Source organism: Embiotoca jacksoni, unplaced genomic scaffold (genome assembly GCF_022577435.1).
Source record: "Embiotoca jacksoni isolate LCO1_2020_lvr unplaced genomic scaffold, fEmbJac1.0.p SCAF_3, whole genome shotgun sequence".
Taxonomy (NCBI): domain Eukaryota; kingdom Metazoa; phylum Chordata; class Actinopteri; family Embiotocidae; genus Embiotoca; species Embiotoca jacksoni.
In genome coordinates, this window is record NW_027185381.1 from 9,761,724 (window position 1) to 9,782,567 (window position 20,844).

The 20,844-nt window shown below is 41.1% G+C and overlaps 1 protein-coding gene across 1 annotated transcript in view; it reads left to right on the forward strand.

The window, feature by feature from the left end:
- Positions 1-20,844, forward strand: part of nell2a (neural EGFL like 2a) — a 79,925-nt gene that overhangs the window by 49,655 nt on the left and 9,426 nt on the right. Inside the window, exons 14-17 of the mRNA XM_069162173.1 lie at positions 3,001-3,123; positions 4,458-4,553; positions 18,737-18,877; positions 20,181-20,374. Coding sequence (XP_069018274.1) covers positions 3,001-3,123; positions 4,458-4,553; positions 18,737-18,877; positions 20,181-20,374 — 554 coding nt within the window. The remainder of the gene's footprint in view (positions 1-3,000; positions 3,124-4,457; positions 4,554-18,736; positions 18,878-20,180; positions 20,375-20,844) is intronic.

Sequence of the window (20,844 nt, forward strand, 5' to 3'; positions counted from 1 at the left end):
TCTAAGTGCTCTTCAATTCATCACACACACATACATCAAACCCTCAATGGAGGAGCTCATCACAATGTCACTTTCAATTTTGGATGAGCCCACGGTCTGTTCAGGAGATATAATGGATTGGATGATGGCAGGGAAATGGATGGTGCGGCTCAGGTCTCCTGCAACAAGCATTCAGGTTTCCGATCCTCTCACTCTTCAGGTGCCATCGTTCCGTCGTCAAATCTCACTGTCTTTCACAATTGCCTGCATTCAAAAAGCCACAAGGTGTGGAAATAATACATGAGTAGATACAAAAACATTGCACCCCTGTGGTTAAAGATTGTGGAAGTGGTTGAAGAGTGTCCTAACAAAGTGTGCAAGAGGAAACAGCTGAGGGAAATGAACTTATTTCTCGGTTCTCGGCTCGGTGCACCCAAAAAAAAAGATAAAATAACTAGAAACAGCCCAAATTGTTTTCTCCAGATGAGCACTAAGCTCTCTGACTTTGTGTTTTCCAAGAGTCTTAACCTTTTCTTTGAGATTTAGTTGACTCCTTATCCTTTTAGCAGACTCTGAAAGTTCTGTCTGCACTATAAACACATGATAATATGAATAAAAAAAAAACTTCACTGGCTAAACTATTGAATGCTTTTCATATACTGCCGTTAGAGAGAGAGCTCTCTAGCCAAAAGATGGACCTTTCGTGATCACTTTCTGTTTTGCACCCAGAGTAGGAAAAGAGGATTTCAGAAGGTTAAAACAAGTCCAGAAAGTTTTTGACAGTTCAGCTTATACAGTGCTTGGTAAGCAAGTGCATATCACAAAGCAATATTTATGTGAGTCTCCAAAACGCGATGGATGAGCATTCTTCCTTTGTGTTCATCTCAGAGGGATAAAGATCTGCCTTTGTGTTCAGGGGCAGATGAAGGACATGCATTAAAGAGCCTCTTCATACGGCAATAGAAAGGGCTTAAATGCTCTCCACTTATTGAACTGTTTAGTTTACGTCTTTAGTCCGCATCAAATGAGATTTTCAAATAACTTGTTACGGCAGGTGGAGGGCAAAACATAAGAAGCCTCTCACGATGTAAACAAACATGGAGGCCTCTGAGGATGAGACCAGAAGGATTCAATGAGTGAGCCAAGTGTGATGGACTCCACTTTAACCCTTTAACTCTCACCGGCAGAAGACAGGCAGAGGGAAAATGCTGCTGCTGTATTTTGAAAGTCATGGGCTCAATCAAATTTGACAAACTTTACATTGTTTGACAGCTTAAAGCCACACGATTCAAAATATGTAAACAAGTTTAAGATACCAACACCACAGCAATGTCTACTTTCGTTTGTAATAGAAATGCAAACACTTTCAGATGGTGGTTGCTGGCATTTTCTGTCCTCTGTAGGGGCACATATCTGTTGAATCTTGACGTGCTGCACACTGTTTTCACAGTAAGAGGGGTCCAAGAGGGTAAACTAGTGCCAAACGCTGCTGAAGCGATGTCTGAGCTGCAGTGTGTCTGATGTATTATCGGCTATAAACTACTGATATCATGCGCTTATATGACCCCTAAACATGATTTTGTTTCAGAGACGTGTTGAGAGCTAGAAGCTACCAGACAAATCAAATCCCATTTTGTCTGAGCTCACAGTAGAAACACTGGGAGTGATATCATCATAAAAAGGAAACGTCTCTCCTGCAGCTGCAAATGGTCTCATTTACTGCACTTATGGCCTATTAATACATTCTGTTCCCTTCCGTAAAAAATATGTCAATTAATTGCGAAGTTCCTACTCGGTGTGTTATAAAAGTAACACATGACGTGGACTACTGGACTAAGAATTTATATTGACTATTAGTAACCTGTAGCTTTAATGGCCGACTTTCCATCAAGCGGTGTTTATTTTTATTTTATTTTATTTATTTATTTTTTTGGGGGGGGGGGGGGGGGGTAATGACACTAAACAATTTCAGTTTCCACTTTGAATGTTAGGGATACACAATTTATTTAAAAAAAAAAACATTAACAAGTTAGTTTCCTTTATTTTTTTCTCCTATTACAGTTTCACCTTTTACTTGTTTTCTGCTTTACTCAACACGGAGTTCAAGAAGTTTTTTCTTGTGGTATCATTACAATATTTGTATTTCGACTGTTTGCTTTGTGTATTTGCTTTTACTCCAGGCTTTCATTTTATTGTATTTTGCCACTCAAGTCTTTGCATCTTATCCTGAGGCTCTCCACATAGAGAGGAAGAGATTTGTTTGCCAGTTGGATACAGTGCGTTGTCACGGGCTGTAGCCATTAGTCAAGCTTGTCAGTGATTCACAACACACCACATTACCAACTCCACAGCCATGGGAGCTTGGGAGTTCTGATTGTGAGGGGATATTTTGTTAATGCATGTATAAAACTTGCGGAAAACATCTCCTGTGGATACTTAACAAGCCAATTGTGACAATTTACAACACTTAAACTAAAGGCCAATGACTCATATTTGCAAGATACATCACAAGGAGGCACACTTCATGTATATGTTCAAATTAAGGAGTTTATTTTCTGTTTTTATGAAGCTCAAACGTTCATTGAGACTTTTCCGTCCGTCATAATGTGCTAAACAAAGACAACAAATTACAGCAAAACATCTGAAAACAAAGATTTTATGACATGAAGTGACTCATCCTTCAGTCAGCTGTTTGTCACCGATGTCTTACTAGAGACACAGCTGTCTCACTATCAAGTCATTTAAAACAAGGCAGAGTTTGAAATTGTATTTTTTTCTCTATGGGACGTAAAACAAACAGCTGGCAGTGATCATTCCTTACATTTACAAGGAAAATAAACACTTTTCTTTAATCAAGTGTTATTTTCTTGGTAGCAGTTGTGGTTTGCAAATGTGTGAACTGTCGCTGATGCATTTTCTGACACCCCCCCCCCCCCCCAAAAAAAAAGATATAACATACAAATGCGTATAATATTGAATAGCTTGCAGAGATCGACATCTGTTGTGTTTGTTTGGTTTCAGAGCATGACGAGTGCCTCAGCGGACTCCACAACTGCGATGAGAATGCCTTGTGTTTCAACATGGTTGGAGGCCACAGCTGCTCCTGTAAGCCGGGCTACACCGGCAATGGGACAGTCTGCAAAGGTGAGCATCACCGTGTTCGCTATCTTTGATTTGCTGTTCATTGAACAATGTTCTCCTACTTTAGGTTTTGTACCAAATCAGATCACCTTTTCTCATACCCTTAACATCATGAATATCACACTATGAGCTGTTTTGAAAAATCAAGCATGCAAAGTAAAGACTTCACCTCAATGGTCAAGAGATGTCCGTGTCAAATGTGCAAATTAAAGCTCTTTATGTTGAGCTGTTGTTCTGGCATATTCTCAAGTCTGTCGTTGTGGTTAATACTCTCTCTGACACCCACTGAAAAGCCTTCAGTGACCCAGGCTTAATGAGTGCCTCTCTCTGTTTGCTGTTCTATTTGTAATCTATGCTCTTACTAGAAAATTGACCTGACCGCAGCTAGTTAATCAATTCCTTGATTAGAAATCTATTCAAAGGGGAACTGCACTGATTTTACACATTAAGATCAGTTTACTGGTCACAATGAGCACGAGGCATCCTGCAAAACAACAAACTACACAAATAGCTTCTTTTGCCTAATCAGCAGGCAAAAAAACTAAAATTATTCAGATAAAAAGAACAAAATCCTCACAAATGAGAAGCTGGTACTTCTGGTAGAAATTGGTATTTTGCTTGAAATTCCAAACAAAAATTGCCTTGAATAATTAGTTGATTAACAAAAGAGTTGCCAATTATTTTTCTGTCAATTAACCTAATTGATTAATTGATTAATCGGGTTTTAAATAACCCTGGTTGTGTCATCAGGGTTGCTCTTTCTTTGGCTTTAGTGGATAGAAAGATGGTCTGATGGTTGCTGGATGCTTTATAATAAACGTGGCATTCAGCACTTCTGAAGCTCAGCCAAAATTAATCATTAAAATGTCTTTTTGCTTCAGTTTAGACTGTTCATTTTACATCTGCCTGTTGTATGTCCCCCAATTTCATGGAAGTGCAATTTGTTATTCTTGAATTGTTCCACTGTGTGGTACTTCTGCTACCTAATAGGACTGCTTTTGTTTTCAGTTCTCTTTACTCTCTATTATGGTAATCATGGTATCATTTGTGTACATATTACATTTATTTCCATTTCATTCTGTCAACGTCAATGACTTCCTTGTGTTTTGGGGACACATTAACTGACAGTCTACCAGCAGATAATGAACATTTTTGAATTAACCTTGGTGAGATGCATTAATCACGTGAAGTAATATCGTGCAAGCCCATAATGAATCACATCACCAAATTAGCTCTTATTCTGTATGCAAATACATATGCTGCTGCTGGTCTAATTACATACTTAATACTCATTAATCTTAGTGAGTAATGGCTCCTCTCCTCTTGTGTATCTCCAGCAATGTGTGACGGATTGTGCCAGAATGGGGGGACCTGCGTTTCACCTAACAACTGTGTTTGCCAGCAAGGATTTACAGGGAAGAGATGTGAAACAGGTAAGAGTTCATTTTAGTTCCATTCCTACGTTTCTTTCCTCTTAAACAAAAAAAAAAAGGTCAAGGAGAAGTTTTGACTTAATTGGCACCAAGGGACAAAATGCCGGAAGAAGAGGTGATGCAAAGTGTGTCTGGGTGGGTGGAGTGGGGGTTTACATTGTTCAGATCCAACAGGAAAATGAGAACGGGGAAGAATAAGGGAGATGGCTGGAGAAAAGTAATTACGATTCAAGTTGTTACTTTAGTTATCTTGGCATATCAGGGATCGTGTTCAAAAAGGCAGTGATTATTCTTACGTTGTGGAGCTGTCTTAGCTCTGACGCCCAACAAAACAGCTGATCAGTAAATGATGATTTGTTCTTAGTGTACGCACTCGACTATATTCACTGTGTGTGTGTGTGTGTGTGTTTCAATGTTGTGGTGGTGTGTGTGTGTCCACGAGCGTGTCTGACAGCACGGCTCTGTGCTCGGCGGTGAGTAATGATCTTGTACCTCTTCCAGTGGCCTGATGGAGGATTTGAACTGCAGTTGCAGCAGTATGGGAATTACCCCATATCACAGCTCATATTAATCAGCGTGGCATTCTCCTCATAGGCTCCACGCCACAGCCACATTACAACTGCACAAACTCCTGATTCACAATATCCGATAGGGCCTGATAGCTTAACTGAGTATTAAGTCAGACAGAGTTTATAGCAAAGGCTGTATCGCTGTTTGCTCTCATGCATAGAAATACGTCAAACACATCGTTGTGGTAAGACTCAGGGCTTTGGATCTTACTCAGTGTGTTTTCCCCTGCCAGCCTGCTGATTTAAGGTAACCAAGGAAGACTGTAATCCCTGTATAGATGCTCTATATGTCTAATGTATAGCAGCAACACCTTTCCCATAACCCGCCTCCACCTTTCACGGAGTGTCCTTCAGGAAGCAAGTGGCCGAGCTAATAGAAAGTCATGACAGCTTTCTCAGTGTGTGCGCTTGTGTTTGAATGAGGCAAACTGAGCCTCTCTGCTTGCTCATTGGTTCTGGTATTGATTGCACATAAAGGATCTTTTTTTTACGAGGCGTCTTTTTTACTGCCCATCTTAAAGTAAATGAATTTCCTCATGGTGCTGAGGAAGGAGAGTGTGTGTGTGTGTGTGTGTGTGTGTGTGTGTGTGTGTGTGTGTGTGTGTGTGTTTATGTGTGTGTCTCTGAGAGCTACAGAGATTGTGTTAACTCACCTAACCATAATGACTTATCGTCCTCCCCATTTTGCGGCAGAGAAGGTTCTGAGAACCTTGTCCTTTAGTAATGGCATGTTCCAGGCAATGCAATCACGCATTTTATCACCTTCAATAGTGGTTTAGATCCCCCGCCTCTCTCTCTCTCTCTTTGTCTCCTTCTGTATCTTTCAAAAAGGTACAGCACTATGTCATATCAGTTCATTTTTATTTTTCATTTTTTTAATGTATATCTCAAAAGCAACAAATAAATACGTTGGGTTTTTTTTAGGAGACATTTATTTGTGTTAGAATAAGTTGTTTTTTACACCCTTCTTCAGAGTTAAACCGCAAAAGTCACACATGGGAGAATTTTCACCTCTATTTGTGGATCATTTATTACAGTCACAGTTAATAGCAAAGCAAACACTTATATGTAAAGATGTTTTAAGATAAAAAAAAAAAAAAAAAAGAAATAACATGGAAATTAGTGAGCTTTAGTAAAAGGATATTGTTACTTTTGCACAGAGCCACGCTCAATTCCACTTTCTATTTGCAGTCTTTATGCTAAACTGGTGTTTCCTGGCTGTTGTTCCACATTCAAACAACAAATATAAATCTTGGCAGCGAGCAAATTAGTGTACTTCACAAAGTGTTCCTCTTAATATAATTTTTAATGCTGAGAACGCTGCAAACAAAATTCCACTTATTTCCACTGCATCATGGAGGCTGATATCAAACAAACCAAAACTTGAAGTAAGTGAGAAAGAACAATTTATTGTAATTCAGGTGAACCAAACTTTTAAGGTGGTTTTCTTTTTTCAATTACATTTATTTTCTCCTGAATATTTTCTCTTTAAATACAGTTGTCCATTTCTTAATCACACCATTGGGTGGTGGATGATTGGTGGCTCAGGGATCGGTCTATTTTTAGACTCCTATCCGCTCATCATTGCAGATGATTAGAATTCGAGGTTCGGGAGTGCAAACACAAACAAGCTCTCACACGCACACCAAAACTCCTGCACGCTCCTCCTGCCTCAGGCGACAAGATGTTTGTCACTGCAGCTGCTGCGCGCACGGCGATTTCTCTCCTCCCTCCCACAATCTGACTCCCTCGCGATCTCGTCCGAGTCAGCCTTGTGACAGCTACCATCCTGATGCTTTTTTTTTAAAATTTATTTTGTTTTATTTTTTTATCTTTGTGGTCTTATAGTCCAGGACCACCATAATAGTCCTATGCTACAGGGCTAAAGTTTAGAGACTTCAGTAGTCATTCATTGTGAAAGGAGCGGTCCCTCTCTTACTGTCTCCTCAGTGTGACAGGAGCTCCCAGTGAGCCATGTGTCTGCTGCAGAAGCTCACAAAGATGTATGGGGGTTAATGTACTGTTGGATATGCTCCTTTACTGGTGGGTAGGAGGTGGGGGAGGACGGGGAGGAGCAGATGGAGGGAGAGCGGTAGTTTGGGGAGAAGAGATAGAGATGGAGGAGAAGAGTGACAGATACAAAATTCGAGGTAGGAGAGGGAAGAGAGGCAACGACAGGGAGGCGGGTGAGAGGAGGTGAAGTGGAAAGGAAGATACAGAGATGTTGGGAAAAACTGACAGATGCGGCGATGGATTGGGCAATGCAAGGGGAGAGATGGGTGGTCAGAGGGTAGGGGTTAGTGAGTTTTTCCTCTGCATTTGGATGCAGAATGAGGCTGGTGGAGGTGGAGCTGGAGAGGCAGAGCTGGGTGAATGAACATGGAAAAGCTTTCACTAAGTCTGGGCTCCCCACCCCCAGAACCCTGTGAGCTTTTAGAGGCCTCCCCGGGGACTCCAGCACTTCTGCTGCTGCAGCAGCAGACTGACGGCCTGTCATAAGACACCAAACAGGCGCTCTTCAAGGCACAGCAGAGACACACACGCACACCTATGAGCATGCACACACGCATTTACGTATGAAAAGACGGCGACAGTCTGCAGATTTTCACTCTGCCGCTTTACTTCAGATTGTTGTACATCGGTGTTTGCATATGTGTAATAGCTTGTGTATATTTGCGTCTGTGTAATTGCACAAGGACCTGTCTGTGTGTGAATGTGATGTCTGTTTTTGTTATGGCCTTCTTGTGACTGTGTGTGCTTGCTCCCTTGTCATTATGATTCAGTGGGAATGGATGGGGAGGGACAGGGGACACGCAGTGCTGACAGACAGACACCAGCTAGTGGAAAGCTCTGACACTTCATGAATTATGCAGAATACAGCTGCGGTCGGGCACCACATTTCAGTCATGGATATAAATGTACGCAGGGCCAGCCATGTAATGTGTGCCCCGAACATGGCGCACAGTCAACATGGTAGCCCCAGGCACTGCGCTTTATATGGCTGGAGTGAGCGATGAGGAAATATTCAGCTTATTTTTCATTGAAATTGGTGTCAAGTGTCTTCCTTGATTGAAGAAATGTAAAATAAAGATGTGCAACAGCAGCTCCTAAAATGTTTCACAGTTAATATGCCTGGGTTTGTTTTGTTGTTTTTCACCTGCAGTGCTTTAATATCAGTCTGATACAAAACTTAAACTCACTTGAAAGCATGTGAAGGTCATTTTGATTTTATTTATTATGTATGTTGTTTGTATTTTGATCTCTTACTTGTCCCTGAATTAATCTGATGTAGTACAATCAATACAAGAGTCTTTTTGAAACACAGAAACATAACATGCAGCTTCTGTGACTTGATGTCGTTTTCCTTTTCATTTGAGTTAATATTGCAAGCACTCTTATCTCTCATAGCAACAGTAAAGTGCAAAGGAGCCAAGATGTCCACAAACCAAACCAAACTATATTTCTTTGGCCTTATTCCTCTGTAGAAATCAATCTTTGATTCATAGTTTTCTAAAAGCTTTTCTGTTTATTACCTGTTTATTTTTAATATCCATAAAACAGCACTTTAAAACAAAGACAGCTTCTTAACTTTGGCTGTATGTGGTGTGTGGTACAGCTTAATGTAATGTGAACTAAAAACAGTAAACATACATTTAATACAAAGCATACATTTAAGAAGAAGGACTTTGAATCATTAAGCCAATCACGAAAATGTATTCCACCATAAAGTCATGGATCTGGAAGGGATATGAAAATTAAACCAGGTGGACTTCAGTAAATTTTGCTACCTCTGTGTTGCACTTTAAACTAAATTGAGCTTCAAATTATGTGGATTTAAAAGCAAAACTCGGGTGACTCTTGAACTAAAATAAGAGAAGAGGAAATACAGAAATCAAAAGAAAGACAAGAGGAAAGAAAATTGGCACATTTCAGCCAGATGAACTTAATATCATAATAAAAACATACTGTATGGTGGAGGCTGGAGTTGGCTGACAAAAAAAGATGGAATACAAGTAGCTCACACCTCGTCCACATTACTGATCACCAATATGTCTTGTTCAACATGTCTTTTAACTTCGTTTTTTTTTTTACCCAGCAAACGGGCAGGTTGCTCTCGCATTTTAAACCAGTGCTCTGTTGAAAAATGTGTTGCTGACTTTGAAACAAGTGCGGTCCTATCTCCTCACGCTGATGTTGACAGCTTGGTCAACTCTTTTAACTCACACTGTTCGACCATTTTGGATAAAGTGGCTCCCAAGAAAATGAGACGAGCTCCCTCCGAAAATTCATCTCCATGGATAAATGACACTATCCGTTCCTTTCGACGCAGTTGCCGTAGAGTAGAGCGTCTGTGGAAATCCACTAGGCTCCAGGTCCATCGTCAATACTACAAATAACTGATAACTAATTATAACAGCATGGTTAAGAAGGCGAGAGCCTCTTACTTTGCAAAGTAATTTCCTCTAGTAAATGCAACCCGAAAGTCTTATTCGATACCATCACCAACATTGTTATTCCTGCACCTCCTGATGTCCCTGCCTACTCAAATAATGACTGCAATAGATTTCTCTCTTTCTTTGTGGACAAAATAAGAGATGTCAGGGATAGTATCATCCCCTCGTCCGCTCCCTGCTATCTCCTTCCAACCCAGCCGGCAACTTTATAGTGTTTTGCTCCTATCTCCTTGTAAAACCTCAGTGACCTTCTGGGCCTCCTTAAAGATTTACCGGTCTCTATTGGTCGCTGCCTAGTTTCTATCATAAACAGGTCCCTACAATCTATCTGTGTCCCAGCTTACTTTAAGCATGCAATCATACAGCCACTTGTGAAAAAAACAACTAACCTTGATCCATCCCTTATCCAACACTACAAGCCGAAATCCAAGCTGCCTTTTAATTCAACATTTTTTGAGAAAGTTGTTGCCAATCAACTCACTGGCGCCTTGACTGCTCACAACATCTTTGATAGATTTCTATTGGGGTCCACCGAAACATCTCTTCTGAGAGTCTTCAATGAACTAATGATGTCTGCCGACCAGAGTAATTGCTCTATTCTGGCGCTATTAGACCTTAGCGCAGCTTTTTTATACTGTTGAGCACAATATATTGATTGAGAGACTCAGGCAGTGGGTAGGTGTTTGTGGTACCACCCCGGACTGGTTCTCCTCCTATTTGTTGGATAGGATGTTTTCTGTGTTTCTACATGTCTGAAACAGCAGCTTTGTCCTGTGGTGTGCCTCAGGGCTCTGTCCTGGGTCCCATTTCATTTCCACTACATATGCTCCCTCAAGACCAAGTTACAAAGCAGTTCAAAGGAATCTCATATCACTGTTACACCGGGACATACAACTATACATGTCCTTTAAACCTGACGAGACTGACAAACTTGACCTATTGCACAAATGTCTGGCTGACATTAAGGAGTGGATGGCTGACAACTTCCCACAGCTTAATGCAGACAAGAACGAGGTCCTGATCTTAGCTTCAGACAGTGTAGCCACTAAGGTGTCTCAGTGTATTGGATCTCTTTCCTCAGCCATTCAGTCCAACTTTAGAAACCTTAGTGTTATTTTTGACCAATCTATGTCTTTTCAGCCGCATGTCAAATCACTCACCCGTACATGCTTCTTTCACCTCAGAAACATTGCCAAACTACAATCTCTTGTTTTAAAACCAGAACTGGAAATGATCATTCACGCCTTCATATCATCCCGACTGGACTATTGTAACTCCCTTTTCACCTGCGTCAGCAAGTCATCTCTGGACCGTCTACAGCTGGTCCAAAATGTTGCTGCGAGGCTCTTAACCAGGTCAAGTAAAATGACTCACATCACCCCCATTTTATTCTCTCTTCACTGGCTGCCCATCAGGTTCAAGATCCAGTTCAAAATCCTTGTTGTTACTTATAAAGCCCTCCATGGTCAGGCCCTGGAATATATAATTGACCTGCTCCAACATTATACCGCCAGTAGGTCACTTAGGTCTTCTGATCAGAGCTTACTGGCTTTCCCAAGCACCCGTTTGAAAACTAAAGGTGATCGCGCTTTTGAAACGGTTGCTCCAACTCTGTGGAACGCTCTTCCCCCCGACCTACGTTTGGCAGTGTCAGTAGACGCCTTCAAAAGACGTCTGAAGACATATCTTTTCAGATTGGCCTTTGTCTCACCTCTTGATATCTAGTGCTTTTTATTTCGGTGGTTCGTTGTTGTGTACTGTGATTGTAGGTTGCTTTTAATATTGTTGTATTCTGCTGTTATTTCTGCTGTGAAGCACTTTGTGACTTTGCCTGTGAAAGGTGCTATATTAGATAAACTTACTTAAGTTTAAGTTACTTGCGGTCATCATTGTGAAGGTTGTACCGGATATGAATTCTCTGCAGGCCTTTGCATAACCAATGAATAGGTGAATACCAGTGGAAATGGGCAGATATGATGATCCACAGTTCATGGCCACCTAATGTAAATCCACAATCCTATAAATAATTCCATAAAGACAGAATGTAAAGGAAATTCTTCCCATCCTTATTAATTAAAATCTTTCCTATCTTGGTGTAAAGGACTATTTACTGATTTAATGTTTGCATTCAAAGATAATTTCTCATTTTGTGTAAAGTGCCACTTTTAGACACAGATCATACCATAAGCTTGATGAAAGCATGAATGTAAAATGAAAGTAAAAAAACAAAACAAAAAAACAAGCATAAACTCTTCAAATATATCATGTTCCAGTTTCATCTGAGGGTGTCTGGCCCTCTTAAGAAAAGTGGGCCAGAGAAATATATGAGTCTTAAAGCATCTTTAGTTACACAACTTTTAGAAAACATCCCACACATGAAAGAAGATTCATAACAAGGGCTTTATAAACATCTCAGCTTTAAAAATCAGGGATCAGGGCCCAGGACTGTGAAGAGTTTTTACCAGCTGATAGTCCCTGCATTAAATAATTGGATGCAACATCTGTGAACATCCTCTCCCTATTTAGGTCTCAGATGTGTGTTTATTGACCGAATTGCTGAGCTGTTCCTGTGAGATGAATGGGGAGGTAGCCTTAGTATTTCCTTTATTTTCCGTTCATTATCGTCTCCTTTCAAGCCCCTATAAGCTTATTAGGATGCTTGGCCACCAGTTCAACATTTTCTGTCACTAGGCTGTCAGCTGTGCAGTTAATGGCCATCTCTGCTGTCCTTGGCTGGCCTCTTGCAACTTTCTCAAAGGACACCGTGGGCTGCTGGAGGGAGAGGAGCATTTGATCAGATGCTGAGGATGGACACCTCTCCCTTTCATCTTTCAAGTCATCTGCAGTCTCCAGCTCTCATGAGCACTTTTAATCAGCGGCACTGAATCACACAGAGGCTAGCTTAGCGTCAACAGTGTTCTTTAAGGAGAATGAGAAAGAGATAAAAGATTTTTATGTTCGCCGCTAATGATGCAATTTCGATATGTGACTCCTACACACTCCTGGAGGGTTATGTTCAAGAGCTCCATCAAGGAGCTCCAGTGCATCACACCTACACTGTAAATGTTTTATTGGTGGGAAAAGCTCTCGGTTTCTGGTAAAGAGACACGATCTAAAGAGACCCATTTTCATCAGAGTTCCCATATTGTGTGTTTTATCAGTGAAATATTCAGAGGTTTTACAACCTTTTCTCTGTGTTAAAGTGAAGGAAAGAGGGTAAAAATGTCTTTGAGGAGGACATGTGTGGACAGTTGGGAAAGGAAGAAAGGACAGGAGATTTAATCTTTGGATGATAGCAGTTGAAATGACAAAACAAAAAAAGAGAAGGAGGACGAACAAAGGGAAGCAAAAAGGAGATGATTTATTACCGGATGTAAAAATGGAAGAGGAACAATAGCAATCGAGAAGAGGAGGAGGGTGGGAGGAGACATGGGGATAGCCAGTGAGTCCATGAGGAAACCTCGAAGGCGGTGAGAGACGGAGTGTGGAGCGCTAAGGTCATGCTGGCATATTGACCAGGACAGAGAGCAGAACAGGGCCAGACAAACAATTTGTTTCCTCAGACCTCATTTACATTGATGTCGGGCTCCAGGAAGGTTGTCAGAGTTTTAGAAAACATGACAGACTAGACAGACAAAAACTGTCTAGTTAGAGGAGCAGAACAAAACAGCAGGTAGACCAATAAACAAAAAGGCAGAGTTACACAAACAGGAAGATAAACAACCAATGAAATGACACTCAGAGGTTTAGGACAATATAAACTGGTATTTTAACTGAAACCCAAATGAATGGAGACAGACAGGTTACATGTGCATGAAAACTCGGCCAGTCAAGCCTAAATTGCATGAGACAGTTTTAAAGCTGTTGATCGCCACAGTGTGTGCCTTCAATGGCCGACAAAAAAACCCATCAGAGCCTCATCATAGCTATAATCTCCCTGGGCACCTCCCACCCAGCACTCCGGCGCAGGTAGTGAATATTTAAAACCATATTATTTTTTTTGTCCCTTGACAGCTCCCATGATGCATGGCTGCAGCTCTCGCTCTTTTACTCCGCGATTTACCCACAAGCCTGGGGGCCTGTGACTGTTTAAGCTCAAGCGGCTTGTTTAAGCACAATGATTATGTATTCATTATTTATTTAGGGCCGGCCTTACAAAGCACTCACTCCATCACCCGTAATTAGTGTGTCTTAATTAGGCCCTGCTAATGGCCGAAGCTGTCGTTTAGCTGAGCGCAACCTGCTGCTCCGACCTAAATGACACATCTCCCAGGGATAGGCTGCTACTGTAGCTGCTGCGGGGCACACGGTAGCTACATTGCTTTAAAGGCCAACGGAAATTAAGGAACATGTTTTCTCTCTGCAGCTGTGTGCAGATCGGCTCTGTAAATTACATGTCTTTTGCTCTGATTTGAGAAAAAAGTTAGTATCCAAAAGTGAATAATGGCAAGCAGTTGCTTATTACACATCCAGCAGATCTGGAGCAGTGTTAGCATTCATTGGAGTTTGTGTCAGTCCAGTGAACGAAGCTAAACTTAATATATGATATCCTCTTGTTTTGGTTTGGTCTCTCCTAACTTCTACAGGAAGTGTCTTGGTCTTCAGTTATTCAATTATCTCTTTATTCACTAGCTAGTCATGTACAGTGGTTGTATTTCACTGAAACAACTGTTTAGTGAATTTAAATAGTAAAGTTGTCAGCTGTAAACCCAAATCAATTCGCTGAAAGATGCTAAATCACACACACAGGAGCTGAGGGGAACCAGATATCATGCCAAAGCGTGTAATACCTGTCAGTCCTCTAGGGGGTACAGTGGTCAAAAACCCCCGTGGTAACTTTTTTAAATTTTACTCAGAATCGTTACATATGTCACACAGGTTGCTTAACAGATATTACGTAAATTAAGTACGTTAAGTTATGTCAGTAACTTGGGTTCAACCACCCCAGACCTCCTCCCTCTGTGGACTTCATCACCCTTTCTACTTTGCCAAAGTGGCAACCTCCGAGGCTGAGAAAGTAAGCCAATGTGGAAGTGCCAAAAACTGCAGTTCCTTGAATGACCACTCGAGGCTGGCTCTGAGTGTGAGTCAGTCTCCATAGATCCTTATGTTAAAATGCCCAACTTTACAGTTTACCAGAACACTTCTGGACTACTGTTTTGAGTCTCATTGCTCCTGTTGGCTCAGCTGTCAGTCAGACCCTTGCATCCATCCTCTCACTCAGAGGCTCAGACACCAAAGGGGCATTTCTGATACATCTTAAAACTTGTTTTTTTCATATTTTCAAAACCAAAACCAATCATTCTAAATTTCAGTTTTACAGGTTTTTTTTTTAATGGAAAAAAAGCAGGTGACAAATGGGGGTTTCAGCTGTACTTTAAAGGAGGGAATTACATACAGAGTGATTGCATTCTCTATGCGCTCGCAGCAACCGATTGTTCACAAGGCTTGTGTCCAATTTACCATGATTACTCATCCACTCTCCTACTCAAGTGCTTGCAGATATGGATTTGCATTTCAGTGTCTGTTTCATCTTGAGGAACTCAGTGTGTAACTCAGTTTGCCTCGGGTTTCATGGTGACTGATTGATTATTTGAGTTCGCTCTTTCTCCTAATGAAGACTGAGGACGAGTGACAATCACTCAATTACGCTTAACTGTACATAAAAGAGCAGAGATCTATTTCTCACCTTATCGCTGTGTCATGTGCTTGTCAATAAAAGCTTTGTACAAGTTGTTATGTTTCTCAGCCGTCATCATAAACGTGATCTGACATGACGAATTCAGCTCATTTTAAAATCCACTTATATTCAAATGGCGGCTGAATTCGGAGCAGGAGTTGAGATCCGGAGACGTTTCTGAATAATTCCTCCCAGAGTCGATCAGGTTTATCAGGTAGACCTAGAGGGAAATGGATATCAGTTGGAATTAGGTTACTGTACAGGAGATGTACATGTGGCAGCAGTAAAAGGTTTCGCACTGAGTGATGCAACGCAGCAGAACCGCATCTCAATCCCTGGGGCTATCTGTCAGTCAAAGAAAGGAAAAGACATGCGGAGGGAAACGGGAACGTGTGAAAGGAAGGAAAGCAGGAAGGGGCAAAAGCAAAGAACTGTACCTGTCCAGGATCAGAATAGGCAGCGAGAGCGAAGTGAAGAGGTTGTCAGGGGCAGGGACAATGAAAGTGGAGACATGAAGAGAAGAGGGCAGGCTGAACTCAACTCTAAACTCTGCATTTTTCTGATGAAAAAGAGAGGAAACTGCAGGGATTGGCAAAGATGATAATGAGAGCACTTCTGTGTTTGCATCAGCTTTGAGACAAACAGACACAGAGACGGAGATGGAGAAAAAGGAACTCAGAGAAGGCAGAGGGTGAATAAAAAGGGAGAAATGGGCATTCATGGCAGAGTGGCATAACAAGCCCAGGAGGGTGCAGAGGAAAGACCATCCGCTTGTTCCTCACTTTGTCCTCCGAGAGCTGCCTTAATATAGCCCTAGTTTCCAGCCTGCCACTCAGGGTAACGAGTAGGATAACTGCAGCCTCTCTCATCCTCTCTCTTTCTCCTACTTCACCTATTCCACCTCCTCTTCTTTCTCTTCCTCAACCACCTCATCTTCCTTCCTTTTATCTTTGCTCTCCTCCTCATCTGGCCCATCCTCCTCCACCTCCTCCTCCTCTGTGTGCGTAGGTATTTCTGTTATTTTCAATGGCTTTCTGTCAGCAAGGTAACTCAAAAATAGTTGCTCTATCGTAGCCTTGACCTCTCCAGCCAGATTGTATTTTGTTTGTGTCATCTTTTTGTTCCTTCAGAGTTGAGAGAGGAAAAACATGAAATGATTTGACTAGTGAAAACACTTCGCCATGCACATCTTTGAGTCGACAAAAGCCTCTTGATTCAGTCGAGACAGCTCCTCTCGGCAGTGCCCTTGTCTGACTGTCGCTGTTGTTTCTTTAATTACAATGATCTTCCATTATCATTTACCCAAGATGACAAAAGAGAAGGCGAGACTTTTGCAAGCGTGTTGCATCCTTGCCGTACCTCACACCGTCAGTCCTATTGAATCTAAGGCGCGACGACAGCGAGTTTCGCCGTCCTAAAACGCCGCAGCACTTAAAAAGTTGATTCGACAGCAGGCCGAGAAGCGTCGCGCCGTAATTGTAGCTGACAGGTTTGCTCAGATAAAAGACACAACGACTTATCTTTTGTTGAAGGTGTAACCCTCTGTTGTTACAACCAGACTGCCGTGCATTTAAAACACCTGAATGAAACTGGCTGAAAATAAACCATTTGCATATTTTTAGACTTACCTCACCAGCAGCGTCTGTTATAAATAGTATTTGACTGCTTAGTTGTACTCTGGACTATTTCATACTGCCTTATTGGGAAGAAGAGGATGATTCAAAGAAATTCACCTCGATTTTTTTTTTTTTTGTTCCATAGTGGCAACACACCTCGTGCATCGTCTCCCTTTAAAAGATCCCTGTGCTTTTATCACACTGATATTCACAGGCAACAAAGAGCATTGAATAGTTCTCTTCAGGAGTGGGGAGAATTTACATTAATTTTCAAAAATAGGCTAGTTATGCTATTTGCTGTAGACTCGTGATGTTTAAGCAGTGTCCTTTTAACACAGCGTTGCCAACCTAAGGGGAGAAAATTAGGTGCTCCGCTCCCACCAAACTCATGTAATTAGTACCACATAGTGAGAAAAAGAGCTCCTTAAAGTCTTACTATGTGGCAGACTTTAAAGTGAAAGCTAACATTTCAGGTTTTTTTGCAGGTCTGCAAAAAAAACTTCAGTATACTCCAGCATACTGCAGCCAACTGGCTGGTATGGAAACCAGGAAAAAAAAGGAGTATGCTGAAGTTTTTTTTGCAGACCTGCAGCTGACTCAGACAAATGCTGGTAATTTTTAAATAGATAACGCCCTAATCTGCGGGACATTTGATCAACGGTTAATCTGCTGCAGAAATTCTATTAAAAGGCTGAAGACTCATTAGCCAATAGATCTTAATCCCATTACTGGCTGGGCGGTGGGGGACCGTGAGCCCGTCTGCCTGTCGCTCTGTGGGGGATACTGTTGCAGGCAGTCGCTGAGAAGGTCATAGACGGCACACTGCCATTTTCATAATGAGTGCGGAGCATCATGCATCATGCACAATCATAAAAAAAGCCATCACTGGCTATGCAGAGACATTTAATCACGGTGCATGTCTGGACTTAACATATTTAGCCCTACTGTGTAATAACAGGCTTTATTTCTTCTCTCGTGTGGGCCTGGCTCTCAGTTTAATTAAATGTTTGCTGCGATATCAGAGTAATCTGTCTCTGTGTGTATTATGCTCATTGTTGAAAATTGTTTTGGATTTGGTTGATGTTTGCAAGATTGCTTGTTGTAATAAAAGGGTTGGAGGTTGGCCTGTTGTAAGCAGAGAGAGGAGTGAGAAAGTGAAACAGAGAAAGAGTGAAACAGAATAAAAGAGACGAGCAGAGGATGATGGAAAAATTCCAGAGAGGGGAAAGTCAAAAGCATGTAAACTGAGTCTTGTATTAAAGACAAGAGCTGAAGGAGGAGACAGAGTCAAGGATATTTCTAAGAAGAGCTCTGTGAAAACAAACATCAGCTCCATCTATTGACAGCCACCCACAGGCTGTTAGAAGCTGTGTCAAAGCCCTTTGCTGAGCTTCTTTGCACATCATCGCATTTTGACTCCTTATGTCCAGGCAAAGATAAATAAAAGTGTTCACACACCTTGGTATTTATTTGGAGGATGAGACTAAGAATGAGTTTTACTGGCACTTCAAAATAAAAGCCAGTTACATCTCTGTCCTCTAACAATAAGCTTGTTATATTCGATTCATTTATTCCCTGCTATCTTTTATTGATACAGATGTCCTTCTCTGGCGATGAAACTATGCTTGATCAATAGAGCCTTTGGACTAGATTCACTCAATTGCCAGACATGTTTTTTTTTTATTATTTTTTTTTTATCAATTATGAATCAGTCGATGTTGAAAATGCCTACCAGGCAAGAATGGAGCTCAATAGCTCATTCACTGTGAAAAGCATATTTTGAAACCAGCCTGATATGTTGACTGTATATGGAGGTCTTATTGTTCTTCTTGTCTTTTCCTTTTCTCTCCTCTCCCCTCTTCAGATATTGATGAGTGTGCGGACGGCTTCGTCGAGTGTGATAGTAAATCCACTTGTGTCAACTTGCCCGGCTGGTACCACTGTGAGTGCCGTGATGGCTACCATGACAACGGATTGTTTTCCACCAATGGGGAATCATGTGTAGGTGAGTTGCCCGTCTCCACTTATTTTTTGTAGGTTTTAATTTGACTACCAAATTTTGAATTTCTTTGTTATTATGTCCGAGGATGATCTTGAAGATATTACACAAAAGAAAGTTTCATCCCAAAAATAATTTGTTACGTGTAAGACATATATACACATATTACTATGGTATATAAGAATAGTAATTTTCTGTGACGTAAAATAAAATGTGAAAAATTAATATTCGCATCTTATATGTTTGTGATTTAGATAATCATGTCTGAAAATTACATTCTGAAGACATCTTTGGACATTTTGAACTTAACAATAAATATTATTAATACATATTTTATCTAAAATTTGAGTTTTTCATTCATTGAGGTTTGTATTCGGGTTTATGCATTTTAGCAATGCAAGAATATGATTTTGTTTGTTCTACAATGCCTCAGTGGAATCACCATGTGTTTTCATTTTCTGACCTTGTATGTTACATCTCAGTTTCATCACAACTTAAAGGCCCTCCCTCTGATTTCTAGCCTCAGAATTGAGGGGCTCATATTCCTGAAGCAAACACTGAAAGAGGTGCATTTTGACAAAGCAGAGCTGAGTTGAAATATATGTCATCCACCATCAGAAACTCACTCAACTTTGGAGTGGTTTTTTTTTAATTATTTTTTTACAGGTATGTAAACATATATAGATGTGTTTTTCCCCCCAAAATGACACTTTTCTAAGCTCCATTTTCTGGAACATTGTCTGTGATGCGGCCTTTCAGAAGAAGTGTCAGCTGTCAAAATGGAAATCCTCAATCTAGGTAGCATTGAAGCATTGCCTGTAACAATAGGGCTAGTGCTGCTTCACTCGCTGACCCGATCTTGGCTGTCAGTTTGAATTGGGAGAGGCAAGAAAAAAGCAAATTAAAGCCACTATTGAGAGAAAAAGAAAAAAAAGAAAAAGAAAAAAAAGCCCCGAACTTGTCTGCACCTCTCAAAGCAAGTTATAATTTGACCAAAAGTGGGTTTCTGGGTTACATTACAGTTGTATACTGCATGTTTTCCCCAAAATTAGAAAAATGTTGCATTGCTACGTTTCACAGTTGAGTTCAGAGAGCATGGTAGTATTGTCCCCACAAAGAGAAAAACATGGCTGCTCACTGACGCAGAACAGGAAAAACACTTACAAGAAAAACTCCTTTACCTTGTCATCATGTTATTAAAGCAACATTACTGGCCTTGTACCAAAAAAAAAAATGCACCACCCATGCATAAATTGTGTTACCTGCACTGAGCATATGTATGATGTCATCTTTTTTGTGCTCCCTGCAGATATTAATGAATGCAAAACAGGGAGGAACACCTGTGCCAACGACACAGTGTGCTTCAACCTGGAGGGAGGCTACGACTGTCGGTGCCCCCACGGGCACAACTGCACCGGCGACTGTATCCATGACAACAAGGTCAAGCACAGTGGGCAGATCTGGGTGCTGGACAGCGATAGGTGCTCGGTGTGCTCCTGCCAGGTAATAAACAGAAAAGGGAGAAGGACACAGAGAACACAGAGACGAGGAAAGCTGAGAGAGAAACCCAAAGAGTGACAAAACAGAAGAAGACGGATCAGTTGAAACAGACAGAGTGGCAAGATGTGGAAGTGGAAAGATGGATAAGATCAAAAAAAATTAAGAGACAGAGGAAATGTGTCCACAGCCATAGTTTAGCAGTGATGCCCCCACACCCCTCCTGTACTGTCCAGCTGGTGTAGGAGTGGATTTGTTCAGCTTTCTTTATTGTTTCTCTACTTTCCATGTGTCTATAAAAAGAATAACAAAACAAGTGTAAACCTGTTCTTCCTTACAAATGATGTCGTCTCCCACATGGCCAATCAGCAGCAAATGTCACTTTGTTTTGTCCCGTAACCACACTGCTACTCTACAACCAGTCAGGGACATTTGGAAAAATACTAAATCACATAAAATATTAAATATTAAATCAA